The following is a 21,889-nucleotide window of genomic DNA, read 5'->3' as shown; positions in this document are numbered from 1 at the left end:
ATAGTAGTTTAAAGTGTTTATCTAAACTTTGGAAAGCTGTTTAATAGAAATACAATATCTATTGAATAAAATAGTTATTTTCTTATTTTTGGTTTGCTTTTAATAATAAAAAAACAGGCTCATGCATATTGACAGTTAAACAGGTCTGCTTCTATAGAAAGTTTGCTAAGTGTTAAGTCTAAGCTGCTTGTTCCTTGCTAAAGTATATTGCAACTTTTTGTTCCTATTTGAAGGGTTTAAAATCTGAAGCTACCTATAAAATTTTGATGCCCAACCAAGTGTTTTTAATGTTCGAGGCTTACCTTAGCAACTTTTAGTCCAACCACACTTCCTCTTTTTCTTTTCTGAGACAGGGTGAGACTTTGTAGCCCAGAGTTGCCTGGAACTCATTATCAAGCCCAGGCTAACCTTAAGCTTATATAATCCTTCTGCTTTAGTCTTATAAATGCATGAGCATGTAAACATTTTATGTGTATTTGTGTTTTCCTTTCATGCTTGTGCATACTCGGGTGCCTGGATGCCTGGTGCCTGAGATGGTCATGTGGGCATCTGATTCCCAATAACTGGAGTTACAGACGGTAGTGAGCTGCCATAGGGGTGCTGGGAATCAAACCTAGGTCCTCTGCAAGTGTTCTTAACCACTGAGCCATCTCTCTAGCCCTTCTTGAGCATTTTAACTGTCTCGGTTGATTTTGTCTTTTATTTTGAGCATATTCACAGTCCCCATTTTCAGTTTTGTCTTACTGCCTTTATGTATTTTGGTTTTCATTCTTCGTTCAATCTGATGACATTTTGGTAATGAATTGTTGTTTCTGGTGGTTTGGTTTTGTTTTATAATCCCTAGAAAGTGAGAATGAAAGAAGACGGCAAACACCATGAAATGAAGGTGCAGTTTCTCTGGTATGGAACCACAGGTAGAAGAGACAAAAGTGGTGCCTATCTCTTCTTGCCCGACGGGCAGGGCCAGGTGAGTGTTGCTACAGAATTGGTTGGCATGCATGCTTATTGGAACAGTGCTTGCTGCTGGACGGTGGCACCCACCTCTAATCCCAGTACTCAGGATGCAGAGGTAGGCCAATCTCCATGAGCTCAAGACCAGCCTCGTCTACCTGGTCTACAGAGCGAGTTCCAGGACAGCCAGGTTTACACCAAGGAACCCTGACTGAAAAAGGATGGCAGGAGAATGCTAAGGGCAAAGACCAGCATATCTCACTAGTTAACATTGGGATTGATCAACTCTCGGCTGTGGAATTATATTTATTCTTATTAAAGGTTGGCAGTTTGTACTGGAACATTAGATATGTCCAAGCTGCAATTCAGTTAGGAAGACACAAGAATGAGTGCTCTCCATGAAGGAAGCTAACCTAGACCTGGCTCCCGCTCTCCATGAAGGAAGCTAACCTAGGCCTGGCTCCTGGCTCTCACTTTCCATGAAGGAAGCTAACCTAGGCCTGAATCGTAGGGAGGTGATGTGAAGTTCTGCACAGCATGGCTACACTGTGCATATAGAGGCACTCAGTAAGTGCCTGGTCCTGTGGGGACAATCTCGTTCACTGGATCACTTCTCTCTGTCCTTTTGGGATTTAATAAACAGATTTTTTTCCTACTCTTGCAATAAAAGCAATACGTCAAGAGTCTGGCACATTTTGAAAATGTAGCTAACGTGAGGAAGACAATGAAGTTTATGGTAATCTGCAGCATGAAGATCCCCGCCAGCATGCAGGCATGTTTTTGACCTTTTATTTTGAGCATATTCACACATCCCCTTTCCAGCATTGTCTTACTGCCTTTACATACTTGGGTTTTCATTCCTAACTCAATCGGATGGCATGCTTGTTGGAAGCCTAATTCTGACACTGGCACTTGTGTTTCAGATTCTCCTAATGTCGCTTATTCACATTTTCCCACTTCCTCATGAGAGTGACCTTGTAGCTCTCGTTGTAGCTTCTATGCATGCAGTTCTGATTATTCCCTGAGAAGCTGAGCAGAGACATTTTGGGTCAGTGTCTGAAGCAAGGCTCTTAGAATTTTTTTAAAAATCATATTGATTGTCTTGCCTCTGGAAATACTGTACAAGAGTTCGTTTCCACCCATGGTTTTTTGTCTCTTAGTTCTAAGTTCTGAGAATTATCTCTATCAAAAATGTTGGCAGTAACAATGCCAGTAACAATTGCCTCCACCCCTCCATGTTTCCCCCACCTCAAGATGAGTGACTCTTCTCAATGATTTGTTGCCCCATGACTAATCTTCTGAGAAAGTTATTTCTTTCTTCTACAGTTTAGAGAAGCTGCCCACTAAAATGTTTAGATTTAGGGATTATATAGGCCACCCCAAGGTGGTTTGTTTGTTTGTTTAGGTTCAAGCCAGTGATAAGTGTAGGTAAGTTACAGCTTCTAGGACCTATTCCAGAGGAGGCAGAGAATCTTACTTCTGAGCTATTGGTATGTGTCTCACTTTGTGGCTTTTTCATTGGATAGTTATTGGTTCAGAGTCTTTGTTTGTTTGATTTGATTTAGTTTCTTCATTATTATTATTAGTAGTAGTATTACTTAGATTAAGAATGGGTCTTAATATGTACGTAACCTAGGCTGGCCTCAAACTCATGTCCAACCTGCCTCAGCCTCTCATCATGATTATGGAAAATGATGTGTGGATAATAGTAATTAAATTATTTTATCCTAAAATAGGCTGTGATATTAGATGAAAAGGTGAAGAAAATATTATAAAGGACAATGTACAAATGTTAGATAGAATAGCAGGGAAGGAGGTAGCTGACTACCTCAGAAGAAAGGAGATGACCAGACTCCACTCCAGTTCCCATCCCTCCACCCATTTCCTAGTTGTTTGGTAATTAGGTAAAATTATTGCAGATGGTACCTATTTTATTGGCGTTAGTGTGTTGTCCTGTGGACAAAGAGGTAGGCTTGCAATAAAGTCACACAGTTCTGAGAGTCTCTTGCCGCTCAAGAGTGCTTCATCGAAAGCCTCGTTTCATGCTCCCATTGAGCCAAGGAAAATAATACTTAACTAGATGCTTTAAATTTATTCTCAAGTCACATAAATTCTGTACTTTATTCCCTAATCTTCTTGATTCTAAATAATGAAAACTAAACCAGGGACTTTCACATGCTTTCTATTGAGCCAGCTCTCTCCTGCCAGAGGGCAGAGTGTTTCCTAGCTCAGTAAGCCTCACTGCGATTAAACTGCCTGTGAATTTTGTGTCCTGTTTGCTTACCCCACCACCCGCCCATTTTATTGCTGGCAGGGGGACCTGGTCATAAATGCCGGCTTGAGAAATGTTACTACTTAGGATGATTTCCTTTCCAATAAACAACTGTATGGATGATAGAAGAATGTTAATTAGTTTTTTTAGACGAGGAGAATGTGTGTAGATTTTCTAAGCCCAATCAAATTGTAAGCATTTACAAATCCTGACTTTATAATGTTTTTAAGAAAAAAATCTTACCTTATATCCATTGCTTATATCATCTGCATTCTGATAAGTTATAAGATTTTCAATCATGTTATGAATATTGAATGATATGGATTTGTCATTTCACAAGCTATTCTAAACACTTGGGGAAAGTTTAGAAACCAAGTGCTTTTGCTAAAGATGTCCTTTCCTCTTCAGCCATATGTTTCCCTACGGCCGCCCCTTGTCAGAGTGACACACGGAAGGATCTATTCGGAAGTGACCTCCTTCTTTGAACACGTGACTCATACAGTCCGACTGTACAACGTACAGGGTAAGGAAACAGCGCTGCGGTTAATCACGTAGACGTGGTGGTGGAAACTTACTTTCCTTCCATCTTGTCACAGGGTTAGAAGTTGTTTTAGAGGCAATTTAATTCTTTTTTAAACTGCCTTTGTGTCTGCACTCTGACTTCCAATGTAATGTTTACCTCCAGATGATGGGAATGATGAAGCATTCATCCTTCTGTATCAACCTCTTCCTCATGAGCAATTCGGTAGTTAGGCGTGGTTTTATAAAATAGAACAGTAGCATAATCACTGGCTAGACCACTGACTATGATATACTCATGTGCACACGCGCGCACACATACACACTGCACAACTGCCTCTTTAATGTAGAAGGCGGTTAGTGCTTTTGGTTCATGTTTCTCTCTGGTACATTTCTTTAGCTAATTTCATGCAGCATCTTTTCTAATGAAAGTGATGAGGAACAAGCTTTCATCCTTTTATTTAATCATTTGTAGAAGCTACTCAGCTCCAGTCCTAGGCCACTGACTCGTCCTTTCTTGGAATATGGTTTGTTTTAGTCTCCCAGAGCCCTAACCTTGGCGACTTATTTTGGAAACTCAGAGCTTTTAGGACAGAGTGCTTTTCCAATCTCAAATTTAATTCCTCTTTCCAGGTTACTTACCAGATCAACAGCTCTCTTACAAAAGGTCCTTAGAGATGTGACACTTGAAGACTTGCCTAAGCTGGAAGGAGTTAGGGAAGGAGAAATGTTTCTCCCTTGACTGTGCATACAGATAGAAAATAAGGAGTGCCACCCGCTAGCCGTGAACTGCTGACAAGCGTGGATTATTTTCGCTTTAAGGGGAGGGACGTCAGAGTCACAGAATTTCTATGAGGCCCTTGCTCAATTTCTTGATTTCATAATCTAAACTCAGTTTTGCTTTTATTTAATTTTGTAACTTGATATTTCACTACTTTTGCCTTTTCTTCTCCTAGAACCTTTGGGACTAACACAGTGTGTTTCCTAACTAGCCCATGGTACCTGGGTTGAACCAGGACATCCTCTAGCGCTGTGAAAGCTAACAGTAGACATGAACTCTGTGCCTAGGTGCGGCTTCCGTGGTGCGTAGAGTGGCTTCTCTACTGGCAGGAAAGCCGACAGTTATAGAGTAACCCTCTGTCGAGTTTCCCAAAACCTCCAGTAAGTCAGAACCGTGGAGGTGGGCCTTCTCTTTGACCATTTCTAGTAATTCACCCCTGAACACGCTAACATCACATTTTCAACTATTGCCAGCTGTTTCATATTATAAGTAGAAAAATAGCATCACACATAGAAACACTCACCTGGCTTCAGTTTTCCTTGCAGGCCTATAACCCAAGTTACTTGGGAGACCGAGTCGGGTGGGTGGAGGGATCGCCAATTTGAACAGAGGCCTGCGCAAATTTGTGAGACGTTGTCTGAAAGTAAGAAAAGCAGACTGGGGATGTGGTCCGGAAGTGGAATGGTTCCCTAGGTTCCCTGCGTGTGTAAGATCCTGGCTTCAGTCCTCAGCATTGCCTCCTCCAAGGACTTCTATTTTATTAGTATATATTAATCGTATAAAGTAAAGGGTTTCATTATCGCATTTCCGTACTTCATATATTGTACTTTAGTTATATTCACCCCTTCTGTTTCTCTTTGTCCCTTCTTTTCTTCCCACAGAAGACATCCCCTGGGTGCAGCCTGGCCCAGACCCATGTCTGATTTACCTTTGTTCTTCCATAGAAGATGTTTCAGAATAATTACAGAGACATTGCCTCTGAAATCCTAACCTCATTCAAATCCATTTCCTTAGTTATTTCTGCTTTTATTGAGTCTGCCGTCTAAGTCACGCATCTCCCGAGTGTTCCTCGGATTCTCCAGGGCCCCTGAAGTCCTGTGTCAGGATGGCCTGTGTAAGGTAGATCCTTCTCTGCTGCTGCTGGTGGCGGCAGCTTCGCCCACTGTCATAGACGAGCAGCCTACTTGGAAATTAATCGACTCTGACCTGCCTGCTTCCTTCTGCCAGGAAAACCTGCTCATCAGAACTAAGTGGCTGTCATCTTTCCTCTGTCTTTCCCCTCTTCCCACTCCTGGACACAGCCCTGTCCAGCCTGACTGGCAGCTCAGCAGCTGAAGCCAGGGCCTGAGGTCCCAGTGGCTTGTGGCTTCCAGAGTGGCAGCTCTTGCTGGCTCTCTGCCAGGGCTCCATGTCTGTTTATGGCTTGCTTCAATCACTTCCCTGCTTCATTTTGTCCTTTTATTTCCTTCCTAGTGTTTCCTTCCTGGATTGTTCTTACTCGCGCTGTTGCCCTGGTTTAGGGGCCTAGAATTTAGAGGTACTACCAATAGGCAGGTGTCTCTCATCACCAAGCTGAGCAGCCTTGCTTGTCAGCAGCTGTTGAAGTCTGGGTTTTGACCGAGGCTCCCCTTTCATAATCTCTTCACTCTAGCTACTAGATAAATATTTCTAAATGTAGGAGTATACCTTCTTACCAGTTCTTGAAATCTCCAGAAGTCTGGCTTCTAGGGAATAGAGGTACTTCAGTCAGTTAAGAAACAGAGAGCACTCGGAATAGGGCACAAACAATATTGACATAGTTTTTTAAAAATGTAGGTTCTCTGTTGCCTCTGGATTTCTCAATGGGTAGAAAAAAAAAAACAGAGATTGATGCAGTTTTGTGCCAATATTGCGTTTTTGTAGCTTAAAAGCAGGAGGGTTCAGAAGTGTGACGGAAATGACCGGCGAGGAAGTACAATGTGAAGCTAACTGAGAGTGCTTTTCTGGATGGGTTTTATTCTAGTTGTCTGGATTAAGTCTGAAGTCAGCGCCTACAAACGTGAAGTGACGTATAAATCTTGTGTTCCCTCTAGCCATGAGCGTTCCTACTTATTTATTCTAACACAGAAGCAGTCGGGTAGGAGATGAGACTCCTCAGTCTTCTGAAAGCTTTTGCTCCAGACTGCGTTCCCTCTCACATCTGGATTTGATCTCCTTTCAATAAGTTCCCCCGCTGTAAGAGATGAGCCACACCCAGGAGAGACTTCAGACCGACCCTGGTTTCAGTGACCCAAGTGTGATGCCTCTTCCGTCACTGCCTGAGGCCTCATCCCCTGGGTGCTGGTCCTTGGAGGTTGTAATGAAGTCACTTCCTCACAAGGCTTGTGCTGGAAAAGGGGGGGTCGTTGGACATTTAAACTGTAGTAGTTCTAGGTGTTTGGGATCACCCAAACAGCATGCTGCAGTTTGGCTTCCTGGGTAGACAGTTTTAGATGACTAGTCAAAGTGCAGAGTCGCAAGGTCAGTTTCTTACATAGAAAGACACCTCCAGGCAATGTCTACATTTTTGTAGATTCACTCTTAGTTTAATAGCTCTTAAAATAACAAAAATATTCCTCCTCAGACTTAAGTTCCTGAGCTATTTCTATGTATATGCCGATTCTGCCCTCCCCAGTGGCGCATTGTTTGCTGGATGAGTATTCATGAATGGAACCTGTTTGGTTTTGCTATCAAATTTCTTCTTAATTTTAATTTTTAGGAATATTTTTAAGATTTATTTTGTATGTGTGCACTCTTGTGTATGCACACACACACATGCATGTGCATGCTGATGCTTCGAGAGGCCAGAGAGGGTGTCAGATTCCCTGGACCTGCTGTTACAAGCTGGGAACCAGACTTGGGTCTTATGTAAGAGCCAAACATTCTTTTAGCCTCTGAACCATCTCTCCAGCCCCTTTATTAAGATATTAAGTAAGCATATAAAGTCATGATTTTCCTTATGGCATCTTCATACAAGCACAAATATGTGAGACAGGAAGTAGTGGGATTATTAGTATTGTGTGCTCATGTACATTCCATTGTATTAGGTTGTTACCTGCTCATTTTACAACACACTTTATTATTTTTTTTTTTAGTAACATCGATAAATAGAAAGTGAGTTACTATTGCAGCTCATCTCCTAATTGATAGTCTATGTGAAGTATTCAATTTAATGAAATAGTCTTTCGGAAATGTGTGGATCTGATCACACACATCTTCCCAATCCTCAGTGTCTGCTCTACTTGCTTTCTGCTCTTTTTTCCTCTAAAGCAACTTTTGTTAAGAACATAAATCAAACAACACTTCCCAAATTTCACAGGCCAGTTGGTCGTTATTGATTATAAAACCAACTGTGTTGAGAGGCCTTCGTATAGTTAGTCACGGCTTTGGGTACTGGACTGCGGTTTCTCTGTTTGCATTCTGCCCAAGATCTGGAAAATAATTAGTTCAGTTGAAAGGCTCTCTCTTTCTTAATATCACTTAGCTAGTCACAAAGACCTTGTGTGAGGGCTGGAGAAATGGCTCAGTGATTAAGAACACTGGCTGTTCTTGCAGAAGACCCAAGCTCAGTAACCAACACCCACATGGTGACTCGGAACCATTCTTAACTCCAGTTGCAGTGATGTCACATCCTCGGGCACTGCATGCATGTTGTGTACACACACACACACACACACACACACACAACTGAATAAGTTTTAAGAAAAACGAATGTCTGTCTTTTTTATTATCTCTCTCATGTCCCGTTCAGAAAGGTTCCAGAAGGAAGTATCAAAGGCAATCTCATATTCTAAATCTAAAACTAAGATCTGAAAAAATCTAAAAATCTAAAAAATCAAGATCAGAGCAACTGCAGCGATATCTGGGGAAATTCTTTGCTTTTTTGTCAGATTAAGTAGGAAAACCATTTTATAGCCCACATAATTCAGTGTGATGCCCGTTTGGAGCCATTTGGAAGCATCTTCTAAAAGATTATCCAGTTTGTAGGAAAATGACATCTTTCTGGCAGTAAAACTTGGTGGGGTTTGGAATTAATTTTTCTTTTCATTAAGTTGACATTTGAAGCTTCCTCCTGTGGTCCTGTAGTAGAGGAGTGTGTATGATATGAGCATATGTCATATTTGATATCGAATATTTACAAAAGGAATAACATAACAAATAAGAAGCGGCATGACCAACTAAAGCTTCATTTTTACTTCACGCTTGTAATTATTAGACCTTTTTTTGCGCCCCAGTTTCCTGACATCAAGCACTGCTTGGAAGAATTAGGTTGCTATGGGTTACCAGCGTGTCATGTATGTATTCACTGGCTTGGGTCCCAAATCTGTTAACTATCTTCCCTCCACCTCCCCACTGCCTCAAGGCTGTGTTTCTCTGGGCAGGTGGTTGTGAATGAGTGAGTGAGTCTGCATGAGCCATGTTTCAGCCTTAGGAGCAATATCTGAACTGCAATATTTTTATCCTGTTTTCGCCAACATATTATAACAGTACTGTATACGTGTAATGGATCTTGCTAAAAGGAACCAAGTAGCCGGAGGCCAGAATGTAATGAACTGCTGTCAGAAGTGCGGGAGGGCAGACCAGCGTGGCTCAGAGAGGGAGCAATAGCCTAGGCTGATAGAGGCAGCAGCCAGAGTGCTTGCTTCTCTCGGAGCAATTCTGAATGTGTTACATAAAGTCTCGGTGACTTTAGTACACAATGCTTGACTTTTAGAGCTTCAAGATGACCTTCACCTATTTAAACGTGGGTGGTGTTCACATGGAGAGGGAGGGACCCCAGTCTTCAGTGCAAATCCTTCCTGTCACCTCTGAAATCGACATAACCTTTTGGATTTGTCCTTTAAGTTCTTAGGGACTCTGTTTCTTAATCTATAGAAAGAACATGGGGACAGTTACCAATAACATCAGAGTCCTCAGAAACCTCAGAAGCACATGAAGTCCCCTATGCTTGGTTGCTTAGTTCCAAAGCCATCTGCAAAGGATGCCTGAGTCTGGGGGCCTCGGTGTCCACCCCTGAGAACCAAGGTCCCAGGGCTTCACTGGAGTTGTTTTCCTTTCTATAAAAAGATTTGTGAGAATGTTAAAATGGCTTTGCAATCAATCTCCTGTTTTCCCCCAGAGCTATATTCCATATTTAGTATAAGGGTGAGAACCATTAAGTTACAGCTAGGCAAACCTAGGTAATTAAAACATTTTTGGAATATCATAACGTGCAGTTGCCTGTTAAGGACTTTTTTTTCCTGTTAATTGGAACTTTTAAAAAATTGAAGTTAGTCACTGTGTGTGGAACCTGATTATTCCCTACAGGCAAGCAAGGGAAGTTATTTAAGGGCCCATAAGTACATTCTGGTTGCACCAGTTCAGTTTCGGGGTATCTTGGGACTGTTGGACGTCAGCTGCTGCACCAGAAGCACACAGCTCCTTCGCAGGGAAGTGACGTCCCTAGCGAGTGTGTGTTGACGCGGGGTCCCAGAGTGCAAAGCACAGAGAAGCATACTCCTCCAAACTCTTTGACTCTGTACATATCCTAGCTGGAACCTTGCAAGGGAACAGTTAGAGATTCCACCTCATAAGTCCTTTGCGGAACATAATAACTAAGTCACAATACTTGCCAATTGGTGAATTGGCAAGTGTTATATCCCCTTAAGTGATAGAGCAGGCCCAGCAAGTTAGACAATTTATGAGACAAAGAGTGATCAATGGGAGTTAAGGGAGGTGGAAGGTTTGGTGTAGGGGGTGAGTTTTGAGGTGCTAGGTCTTGGCAAGACATCACTTGAATGGGTAGAAAGGAACAGCATGAAGGGAGGCTGGTTAGAGAAAACTCTCTGGTCCCTATAAGAATTTGAAGGACTCTGTGTCCCCTATATATTTTTTTTCTAATTGACATTATACTTTTTGTAATACATTTAAGTAATTGCAAAGGACTTTATTTTGGTATTGTAAACAGTGACATTTAAAGCAAACATATTCATTGCCCAGTCATCCATTTTTAAAAAGCTGTTCTAACCGTCTCTGGCGGTCAGAGTGACACATCTTCATTTTCTCCTTGCCCTCATATTTGCATTCCGAGTCCCCACCAGGTATATCATAATATTGTATTTTCGTGTGGAGGGTCTTGTTTGTTGGTCAACTTTTCATGACTTCCCCGGGACTGCAATCATATCTGTTGAGCACACGTGTGTGCGTGTATGTTTCAAATTTAAACACTCATCCTAAGGCTCTCTAAGTGTTGTGCTTTTCTAGACTGAGTTATCAAAGCGATGTAAATAATACTTTCCTATTTTGAGAATTTATAAATTGTAATGGAAATGTTTCTTTCAGTGAAGTGTACCTTTTGGTTTTGTAAGCACCAAATACAGAAGAATGTCGTTTATACAAATTAGAAGCTGGTAATTGAAACAGGGTTATAGCAATATCATTAACACTATAAACTCCTTCTGATCAGGCACTGTCAGTCGCAGAATTTGTCAAACAGGATTTGTAGTTAATTATTTTAATGTTCTACTGCCTGTCAGTCTGATTGGCTATCCCTTCTATCTTGTTAAAGGCAAACGATTGGAAGCTGTGTTCAACAAAAGTATTTGTTAATCATCCAAGTCCAGTCAGGCACCAATATTTCAATATACGTTTGCACAGCACCCACGTGAGTGGGAATGATTGAGATGCTTCTGTTCCACACTACCTCCTCCCTCTCTCCTCCTCTCCTCCCTTCCTTCCCCCCTCCTCCCGTATAACATGGGGAAAATACTGTGGAAGTGGTGGGAAGGGCAGATTACAGACATGTGCCTCCAAGGCAGGAGTGTTTCAGACAGATCAGTGTAGGGTGATTGGTGAACTACACCCTTCCTTTAAAGGCACCTGAGACAGGAGCATGTCAGAGAGCTGAAGTGGCTTGAGGGTGTTCTTCAGTGCCTGGTGGCTTTGGTTATCTGCTTTTCTCTCCTTGGCCGGGACAAGTCTGGGGTTTGGGGCAAGCACCAAGGAGCCTGGGTCTTTGAGCAGTGCCGAATCTTGTTGATTGTCTTCTGGTCCTGGTTTATTTCAAGATGAGAGCTGTTTGCTGTGTTACGTTCCTTCCCAGACATGATGGTTCACGAAATCATTGTTTCCTTTGCTGAAAAGCAGCCTTTTCTGGTTTTGCTGGGCATCTTTTACACCTTTTTCAGATGAGTCATTCCTAATTGATCTCATCTTAACCAAACTTACAAATTTTTAATGCTCTGATTTTCCTGTTTTAGATTTGTTTCTTGTTGTTACAAGGATTGTGAAAAGATAGGCACAAACTGTGGAGACTACTACCATCCTTGTAAGTAGTCAATGCATGATAATAGTTATCTATCTCTCATTTTACTAATAGAACAAAATGATGTATCTTCATTTTTGTGGATTTGAGAGCTGGAGTGAAATTTCCTAAAAGTTGTATCATGAAAGCAGGTGATATTTATTTATATTTACTTGTAGAGAAGGAATCAGTATAAACATTTCCAGACCTGGAAGTAAGCAGAGCCTCAGAGAACAAACTACACACTGGGCTAGATAACTCAGGAGAGGCAATGTGGAGAAAATCATCGCCCACCTGGCAGCTATGGCCGGGTTGGTTCTGTTGCCCTCTGATATAAGGCCAGTTTTTAAAAAAATATATAGTCACAGAAATATTTGCTTTTTGCAAGCAGTATTTCCATGTTAATTCATCATTGTAAGAACTGTCATCTAGGTGTACTGTTGAATTAAATAATGTGTGTTACAAATGTGTATACATAATAGGAAAAAACATTGTTATTGATTCTCTATTTTAAAGTTAACATGCAGAGTAACAGATTTCATTATGTCACTTTCGTAAGTACTTTGCTCCTGTTGGTACCACTTCCCACGCCTCTGCTGCTGCTGCTCAGCGTAGCTGTGGACATCACGGGGCCCTGGGAACGAGGGCATGGTGGACACAGAACAAGACTCTGGCCTCACTTCAAGAATGAACAATCTTTTGTTTATCCCGCTCTGCTTATATATTGCTTAGCTGGCTAGTAGAGATAGTATTGCCAGCAGAACCAGAGCAGTCTTTCTTCCCCTCTCATCTGATGCTTCCTTCTGCGCTGTGTAAACAGTATCTTTTAGCCCCTCCCTTCTGTACTCTGCTTCCCCTCACCCCCACCCCTCCACCCACCCCCATGGCCTTGTTTTGCCCTGGAGGATATTCCTCCTAGGCTGTATCTTGTGCCTGCAGTTGCTACATCTGGCTCAGGGTTTGTGCCAGACAAGGAACTGCAGACCATCTGGACCAGAACACTCTCCCATCTCCTGTTCTCCATTGCTGGTCCCTCCCCTTCTTCCTGATGGCCCCTTCTGTTCCCCCAGGAGCAGGCATTCCAGTGCCTTCTCCCTCTTTGTTTTCCTCCCCCTGAAGTTCTTTTTTCCCCTTTCATAGTCCCTTCTAGACCTCTGAGCTGTCAGTCACTCACACCTAGTACCCACATGAGAGAGAAAATGTGTGATTTCTCTTTCTGGTGTATTTTACTTAACCCAGTGACTTACAGATCCACAGATTTTCCTGTAATTGTCATGCTTCATTTTTAAAAACTCTTTCTTATTTTTTTATAACTGAATAAAATTCCACTCTGTGAATGTACCACATTTTCTTTATTCATTCATCCATTGATGAATATCTAGCCTGGTTTCTGTTCTGCTGGAAGCTTCTCCCCAGCCCCTGGCATCCCTATACCCAAAGAATCTGGAATGTTCTGGTGAAAGTTTCACCCACGTCCCCATCTCTCTCCAAGCCTTGCCACATCTCAGAAAATTCTGCCAAATAATGACCCCTCCCCCAGAGATGCTCAAGCCACTCCCACACCATGCACCTCCTCTTCCAGAACACCATTGTGTTCCTCCTCTCTGGGGGGGGGGGGGGCTGCAAAATCATCTGGAAGCATTTTTATCCATTAAACTTTTTAACCCTTTTCTAATTCAGTTTGATTCGGTCTGATTTGGATTGCTGCATCGGCAGAGAGACTTATCAGAGTGCAGAAAGTTTTCAGGTCCATTTCCTAGCTATTATGACTAGTGCAACAATACATATGGAAGTACGTCTATCTCTGTCGTAGTAGTTTTTATTGCTTTCATAATTTAAATTAGGAATATTCTGAAGATTTCGGAGGGAACTATTCAAAGTCAAAAGCACTTACTTTTGGCATCCGCTCTTGTTGCCCTGACTCTGCTGTGCAGTAATGGCTTAGTCGCTCTCAGCTCAGACATGGGTGAAAGGCAATGAAGACAGTTCCAGCAGAATGCCGCGAGATTCCTGAGCTTTGGGGAGGTGCAGGGAGGTACAGGTTGATGTGGATGTCCCATCTATAGATGAACACCCCTAGTCACTTATGATTAGTACTTTGAATGGTTATGGTTATGCATTGACCACAACCCACTGCAATAAAAATCTGCTCTGATCAAGGTTGAGAACAGCACGAATCTGGGGAAATAAACACAAATATTTAGAAGGCATTTTAGCATGACTGTTTACCAATCAACCTAGGGGTAGAACATATCACCCTCTTACTGTGATTTCTGACTATGTTTATAGTATTAGGCATGAGTATCCTTCTGTAGAACAGGTCTCAAATCTAACCAAGAGAGTGGTTAGCGTTCTGGCTACCATAAGTGTTAACATGGCACAGCCTAGGTTATTTTAAAGGAGGAGCCTCAATTAAGGAGTTGCCTAGGTCATGTTGGTAATTCATACCAACATGACTTACCAGCATGTCTGAATTAGTGAGCAGAAGCCCACTGTGGGTGCTAGTATTCCTCAGGCAGGTGTGTGTGTGTGTGTGTGTGTGTGTGTGTGTACAACTAGCTAAGCATGAACCAGGGATAAAGCAGAGAGAGCAAGCCAACAGTGGTGTTCCCTCCTGGTCCCGACCTTGGGGTCCTGCCTTGATTTCCCTCAGTGGTGGACCGTGACTTGCAAATATTATATGGGAGAAGCACTTTCCTTAAAGCTGCTTCTGCTCAGAGTGATTCGTCACAGCCGCGGAAAGGTAATTGGAACACCCCACAGACAATCTTGACGCCAGTGCACCAGGGGGTCAGCATTGTAACGCTCAGGAGTCAGCACTGGCTAGGACCACTGATGTCTTTTGTCCCCCAGAATCCTATACAGCACCTCCAGTACTATAAAAGTTAGGCATCAGGGAGAGTTTCCTGGTCAGTTCAAGACTGATTTCTCTTTCTCCTATAATGGAAGACTGTAGTGTCTTCATCTATACGATCTTCCCACTTATGTGGGAGGCAACCAGGAGCAATGGCAATGTCTCCGTTAATAAACTATCACTCAGTGCCCCAATTCTAGTTTCCTGCCTTCCACATGTACTCCAGATTAAATACATACATACACCCCCCCCCAGATGAATGAATGAATAATAAAACAAAAAACAGATTTAAAGCTAGGATCCATAGGAAAGGATATGTGACTATGTTTTTCTAAATGGGTATGGGCCAGATGCCCTCATTCTTTCTTGACCTAATCACAGACTGATGGCCTCTTAATAAGATTCTGACTTCTTGCTGGAAAGTGAGCAGGGCTCTCTTGCTCTTTTTTTCTACGTCCTTTTCTCTCATTGCTGTATCTGATTGGATATGACACCGTACTCTCTGACTTAGCAGAACCTGTCTCATGGAAATAAATCCGTTCTGTTTCAGAGCTAATGAGGTGGTGTGGAGATGTGGAGGGGGCCAACACTGATCTCTTAGGACTGAGTTCGGCTGTTCAAGTAGTAGGTCTGGCAAAGACGTGGCAAGAGGGATAGGTAGCAGGCAGTAGATAGTGGCAATGAGGATGTGGGTGGGGGAGGTGTCACTATGGGCCATGATCATTTTTGCTGCTCAGAACTCAGGCCCTCCTGCCATGCACAGTCTTTATAGCTCTGGATGTTTCCTCGCCTTCAGACCCACTGCATGGTAAGCATGGCCTCTGGCTTTGCTCTCTCAAGGAATATGCTTTGTAGGTCACTAACCTAAAGCTTTAAAGTATTTTTGTAAATACACATAGCAATACTTACTCTTTTACCACACTTTTTAACACACTGCACATGTAATATAAAGCCCTTTGGAATCTCTGCCCTCTGTGTTCTTAGGAGAAGAAATGCAGGTGTGTCCACATGTGCACATAGACACCTCCATGCCTCTAGTCATACACAGCATTATATTTGTGTCTAATTTCAGCCTAAGGTTTTTGACGCTATACAAGTGCGCATTCTCTCCAGGGTTCTTCCTGCCTGGATAGACAACTCCCTCATTCTCTTTCTCAGCGGGCACTGTCTGCCATAGCACGGTAGTTTTCTAGTCATTTCCTTCTGGACAGACATCTAGAATGTTCTCCCGTGTTCTACTCTTAGAAGGGGTAGGCAGAGAGCATGCAAATGTATGCTTCCTGTGCTAACAGCTGCGTTCATCTCACCTCTGAAGTGAGGGGAATTACTCTGGGCCTTCTGGAGAAGATCAAGTATAGTCCAGTCAGTAGGAACTGTAGTGTCTGCCGTCATTTAAAAATAAACTTCATTACAAAAAGCTTGCAAATGAAAATCACCAAAACCAACCAGACCCAAAGACTATACCTCTCTACGAACCTGTACACAGTTGAAATAGCAAAGGTTTTAAGTACATCCAATTTTCTTGGCTTCTAAAGAAAGTAGCCTTTTAAAAATAGGACTTGGGATTTTTTTGTAAAGAGGCTTGGGTGCTGGCAAGCTTTGTCGTTTAACTGGATTTCACTAGATTGCCCTCTTGCTGTATATCAGCTCAACATCTACCTCCCTTTCCCACCCTGCTTTTTCTTCCTTACCCCCATCTCCTTTGCTTTACTCCATTCCTGCTCACCCCACCTGGTGGCTCAAGATCTTTCTAGTCAGAGTTGCTACAAGCATGGCTTCTCCTCTCCCAGACCTCTCTTCCAAAGTAACTTCAACTTTCCAGTCATTGATCTGCTAGAGGCATGATGATAGTGGTTTAGCCCTGATGGTGTTAGCCTTTGCATTAGCAAGTGGCTTGCTCCCAAGCTTAGGTTCAGGAGTAAATAAATGGCCCACTGTAGTGTTATTTTATTTGTATTTTAATAAATAAAGCTTGCCTGAAGTTCAGAGAATAAAACAGCCACACTGATCAGCCTTACAACCAGGCAGTGGTGACACACACCTTTAGTCCCAGTAGCCACACTAGTTTGCCATAGAAACTGGGCGGTAGTGGTGCACACCTTTAATTCCAGCTCTATAAAGGAATATAAGATGGGAGGAGACAGCTCTTACATACAGTCTCGTTCTGAGATTCCTGGAGGCAGGATGGCCATTTTGGACAGAGGTAGAGGTAAGAGCCAGTGGCTGGCTGTTTTGCTTTTCTGACCTTCAGGTTGAATGTCAGTGTCTGTCTCTGGTTTTCTTATTAATCGTGCTAGAGCCTGTGAAGCACACAGTGAGACTGTGTTAACGGAGTGTGAGTGCCTGCTGGCTGTCCTCATGCTCTTAGCTTCTGCCTTCAGTGAGCAGACATAAGCATGCCTGTACGCTGTGAGGGACCCGCATTCCCGCATTGCCTGTGCTGCAAGCCACTGTTGCTCTATTTCCCCAGATACTTTCACTTCACCTCAGTCCAGTTGTATTTCCTCCCGTCTGGTCATTTCTGCTTGATGAGGGATGAATTTCTCTTTCTTGACTACTTCTGCTGTGCCCAGAGGTTAGAACTGGAATGTAAGGATGGTGTGTGAAATACGATGTCTATGCAAAAAAGCTAATGGACTTGGGGAGAAGACACACCCCTGAGGCTAGACTCTGTCTTATCTGGACAGCAGCTCTACTTTTACCGTCTCTGATCTTGCTTTGTGTTGATCACGGCGAACATCCTCCATTCCGTTTGCCTCAGAGGGAAGGTCTTAGCATTTATTTTGTTGCTGTATCTCAATTGTGTCTTTGCCTGTCCCCTCTTTACAGGGACCTTAAACCTTTGGAACCATTTTTCTTTCCCAAGATTACAGAAAACCTATGAGAGCCTAGCAAGCTCTGGCTGCCCAAGACAGAGAGAACCACTTTGGTAAAATCAACTATCTCACGCCCCTTATGTCTAGAACTCAGACCCACAAGCTTCTCTGGAGAAGCTCAGGGAACTCTTGACACAGGAAATGGAAGACTGGGTGTCTTCCATCTATTCACACCTACTCTTTGAGGACTCAGGTGTACTCAAATGCTTTTATTACAATTACAGGTTTCATTTTTTTCATAATGGATATTTTAAGTTTGATTTTATTTTAGAGCACCATCCTGGTTCAGAATTTAACACCGTGCTGATTTGTGAATGAATATAGGGCTCCTTTTAAGGGGCTTAAAGTATGTGTTACCACAGCAGGATCTGAACATAGTACTGGGCTTGGGAAAGATGGCTTTCTCAATGGAATAATTTATCATTGCCACAGGTAACCTGAAATTATTAATTTTTCCCTTAAAGCATGTTCTTTGTAAATGTTTTCTGCAGAGACATGAATTGAAATTAATGATATTCTCTCGTGTTAAGACTTTATTTCATGTGTTCTCTTGACCCCTGAGAGAATATCTGTTCTAGAGAAGCATAGATAAAACACCACTGAAAATCCTGCAGGCACTCCCAGTGAAGGGAGCTTACTTCCTGTCACTGCCTGTGCGCCTTCAAGCTGCAGGAGCGCTTTCATTCTTGTTGTTTGGGGTGCTGCGAATTGAACTCAAGGTCACACCTATGCTAAGCACATGCTCTACCACTGAGCTACATCCCAAGCCCGATGGTGCTTATTTGGGTGTCTTAGGCTTATTAGAAGTCCACATGCATTTCATTTTAGTTTAAAAACATTCTGGTTTCTGTAAATATAATAAATGTAATGTTTGCACCTGTAGTGATGCATAGCCTGGCTCAGATACATGCATGTGCACAGGCGCCCACAAGTGCACACACCCAGACGTACACATTAATTTAACGTGTCAGTGGTGGTGGAGGCATTCTTTCTCTCAAACTGTCTGGTCCATAGTTCTGATTATGGCCATTGAAAAAAAGGTGACCTTTCTTCCAAATTCCTGACATTTTTGTGTTCTGTGAGCTGAAAACAGGAGAGACTGAGGTTGGTGCCAGGTAGGGTGCATGAGGAGACGAACCACGTGTGTCAGGAAGAAGCTCTGTGAGTTCCTTCAGTGTCTGTGGTGGAGACTCCAGCCTATCCCGCATCCTCAGCACCGTACTGTTACTTACAGTCTGTGCTGGCTAGTTTCATGTCAGATCAAACACATTGGGGTCACTAGGGAAGAGGGGACCTCAACTGAGGAAATGCCCCCCCCCACCAGATTGGCCTATGGGTAAGCTTAGGGTGCATTTCCTTGATTGATGTAGGAGAACGAGGATCACTGCGGACATTGCTGCTCCTCTGCTGTGGCCCTGGGTTCTAGAAGACAGCAGGCTGAGCAAGCTATGAGGAGTGAGCCAGGAAGCAGCTCTCCTCCATGGTGCCTGCTTCAGCTTCTCCCTCCAGGTTCTTGCTTCAAATCCTTGTTCTTCTCTTCGTGATATTCTGTGATAGGGACATGCCAGCTGACATAAACCCTGTCTTTCCTTACTTGCTTCTGGTCATAGTGCCTCAGCACAGCAATTGGAACCCCAACTGAAACATGGCTCGTAACTTCCAGTGTATTTACAGACACCTATAGTGCCTGAGCTAGCTTCATCATATCATTTTCCACAAACACCACACACCCCAGACTCCGTCCTGTGACTTGTGGTCACTTCTTGTAAGCAATGGGTCCTTTTTGACTCCTGTGGGAAAATGGGGGAGCACCTTCTATACTTAATTTTTTGTCACTGTGGAAGGTGGTGTTGAAGGGTTTGCTAGCAGTCAGCACAGAGGGGGCGCTGTGTATCTGTATGTGGATATAGATGTGTGTGCATGTGTATGTGAGTGTGTGTGTGTCCAGGGTAATCAGAGCCCCACAGGCATCAGCTGTGGAAAAGGGCTAGGACGGGGTCTCCCCCTCTGCCTTCTCTCCTTGCCGTTTTCTAGAAGACGCTGTGCTAGCTCTCGTCCGTATCCCCATCTCTGCTAAATGTGTTAAAGTTCTTCACAACCCCTCTCTTCATCTGTGAAACTGACCCAAGGCTTTCCTGAGAATCTAACAATGCAGTTAAGGCAGAGGGACAGCAGATAGATTCTAATAATTACTTCAGGTTTCCCCAGAAGAATTAGAAAAGCCAGAGTTCGACACATCTGTCTTTTGTATTATGTGGTACGGGGCAGAATGGATCCTGCCATAGCAAGGAACCCTAAGGGACAAGGAAGCTCAGTTAAAATTGACTTAATTTCTAAGGTTCTCTTCAAATTATAATCCATAAATATTACTATGTTAATAGAGGTTCCAGCCATAAATTATCTCATGGGATCTCCTGTTTCCCAGTGAGATAGCGACAGGGCAGTAATACTCTGTCAATCCAGTATAAACTCGGTGGTTCCTTATAAGGGTGAGGTCATGACGTCATCATTGGAGAGAGTGGTACAGGTGCGAGAGGGCTAGCCTGCAGAGAACCAGTCTCTCTCATTTCATGTCTTCCTTCCCCTCGGAGCTCATTGAGAAGTATGTGGTATGTTATATCTCATCCTGTTATGGACTTGTATAGACTCTTAAATATTGTTTACAGTCTGGTATCAAGAAAGAAGAAATACTAAATTTGTAACACTGTTTCCTATACAAGAAATGGTTAGGGATCAGAAACATAAGGAAATACACGCATGTTTGAGAGAAGCTGTCTATACTGTATTTAGTAAATGTGGAGACAGAGATCGTTTTTGTTAATGTATGCATTCTTTTAAATTTAGGAATAGAAAGGCAGTCGGTGGAAGTTTCAAATATTGTGGACATTCGAACTGTGCATAACCGTGAGATTGTAATGAGAATTTCATCAAAAATAAACAGCCAAAATAGATTTTTTACCGACCTGAATGGATACCAGGTAATTCTCTCTTAAAATCACTGTGATGGTTGTATTTGTGTGCAATTTTTGTTCATGTATTTATGTGGTATATACAGGGATGTATATGTTCATGTGTATAATTTTATAGAAGATAAGTGTCCAGTTGATTAATTTTGAGTCATTTGAAAAATATTCTTAAAGTAAAAACTATTTCTAAATTAAACCAAATTTTAACAGACATTTTTAGATTCTACAGTCAGATTTCCAAAGTTAGAACAAATCTTTGAGAGATATCATGGTTTTAGAGTATCTATTTGTAAAAGGTTTTTTTTTTGTGTGTGTGTGTGTGTGAGTTTGTTTGTTTGTTTTCAAATTGAAAGCTAAGGGTGAGAGAGAGAGCTTACTAGAAGAAAACCTGGTTCAGTTCCCAGCACCCATGTCAGGTACTCACAACCACTTGTAATTCCAGTCTCAAAGGATTTGGCCTGCCTGCACGTGACACACACACACACACACACACACACACACACACACACACACCATCTCTTTCTCTCACACCTACACATACTTTTTAAAAACTAAATCTTTAAAAATGGGTATTTGATGACTATAAACACTTTGCTAAGACTATATATATATGAATCTATTGGAAAGGAAACATAATTAGTGTTTGAAAGATATCCTTTTTCTTCATAAAGACCTTATATAAATATGTCATTTATTCCTCGTGATATAAGATGACATCTTGTAATATTTAGTGGGAATGCACATTTATGCATTCAGGTATATAGAGAAGTATATGCCACTTTAGAAATGTGGGCTGCTATATATTTAATCAAAACCATCATTCAGCAACTATAAATACAGTAAGAAAATTAATCCTTGCATTTCATTTGTATATTGTTAATTCTTTTAAAAGTACTTGAGAGAGCTCTTTGGATTGTTACTTTAATTTTTATTATTTTGAATGTGTGACAGTGTGTCTTTGAATAATACCACTAAAAACAGGACCATATTTTTTAAACATTAGCATTTCAAAAATTCCTGCCTATGAATAGAAATAATTTCACAACATATGTTTTTTACTTGGTCTGATTTTCAACTGGCTATAAGTGGAAAGGGCTGGATAAATTTCCTCTTCTATGATTTCCTGCAAAAAAAAAAATGTTAAATTTAAACCTTCTCCAGAGAACAGAAATTGCAGCGTGCATTCTGATTAGCATGCTAATTCTCCCCAGCCTTAGGTTTTCAAAGGAAACGCTAACTTTTTGGTGATTTATTTTTCTTATGTACAAAAGAAAGTATTTTCCTAAGATCCCACAGAAATAAGCGTTTATGTGTATTGGTGTACACATGCGCAAGAAACCCTAATAAAGATAGATGGCTAAAAATGTGCA

At 42.1% G+C, this 21,889-nt stretch overlaps 1 protein-coding gene across 2 annotated transcripts in view; it reads left to right on the top strand.

The window, feature by feature from the left end:
• The window catches only part of Man2a1 (mannosidase alpha class 2A member 1), a 170,133-nt gene that overhangs the window by 125,519 nt on the left and 22,725 nt on the right, over positions 1 to 21,889 (top strand). For both annotated transcript variants that reach the window (XM_041631797.1, XM_041631796.1), the window contains exons 15-17: positions 845 to 967; positions 3,632 to 3,746; positions 20,398 to 20,531. In XM_041631797.1, the coding sequence (XP_041487731.1) occupies positions 845 to 967; positions 3,632 to 3,746; positions 20,398 to 20,531 (372 nt within the window). The remainder of the gene's footprint in view (positions 1 to 844; positions 968 to 3,631; positions 3,747 to 20,397; positions 20,532 to 21,889) is intronic.

This window comes from Microtus oregoni, unplaced genomic scaffold (genome assembly GCF_018167655.1).
Source record: "Microtus oregoni isolate MIOR12 unplaced genomic scaffold, Mior012 000038F_ref0000394, whole genome shotgun sequence".
Taxonomy (NCBI): domain Eukaryota; kingdom Metazoa; phylum Chordata; class Mammalia; order Rodentia; family Cricetidae; genus Microtus; species Microtus oregoni.
Note: the sequence above shows the minus strand (reverse complement) of the source record. Positions and strands in the feature narration are given on the sequence as shown.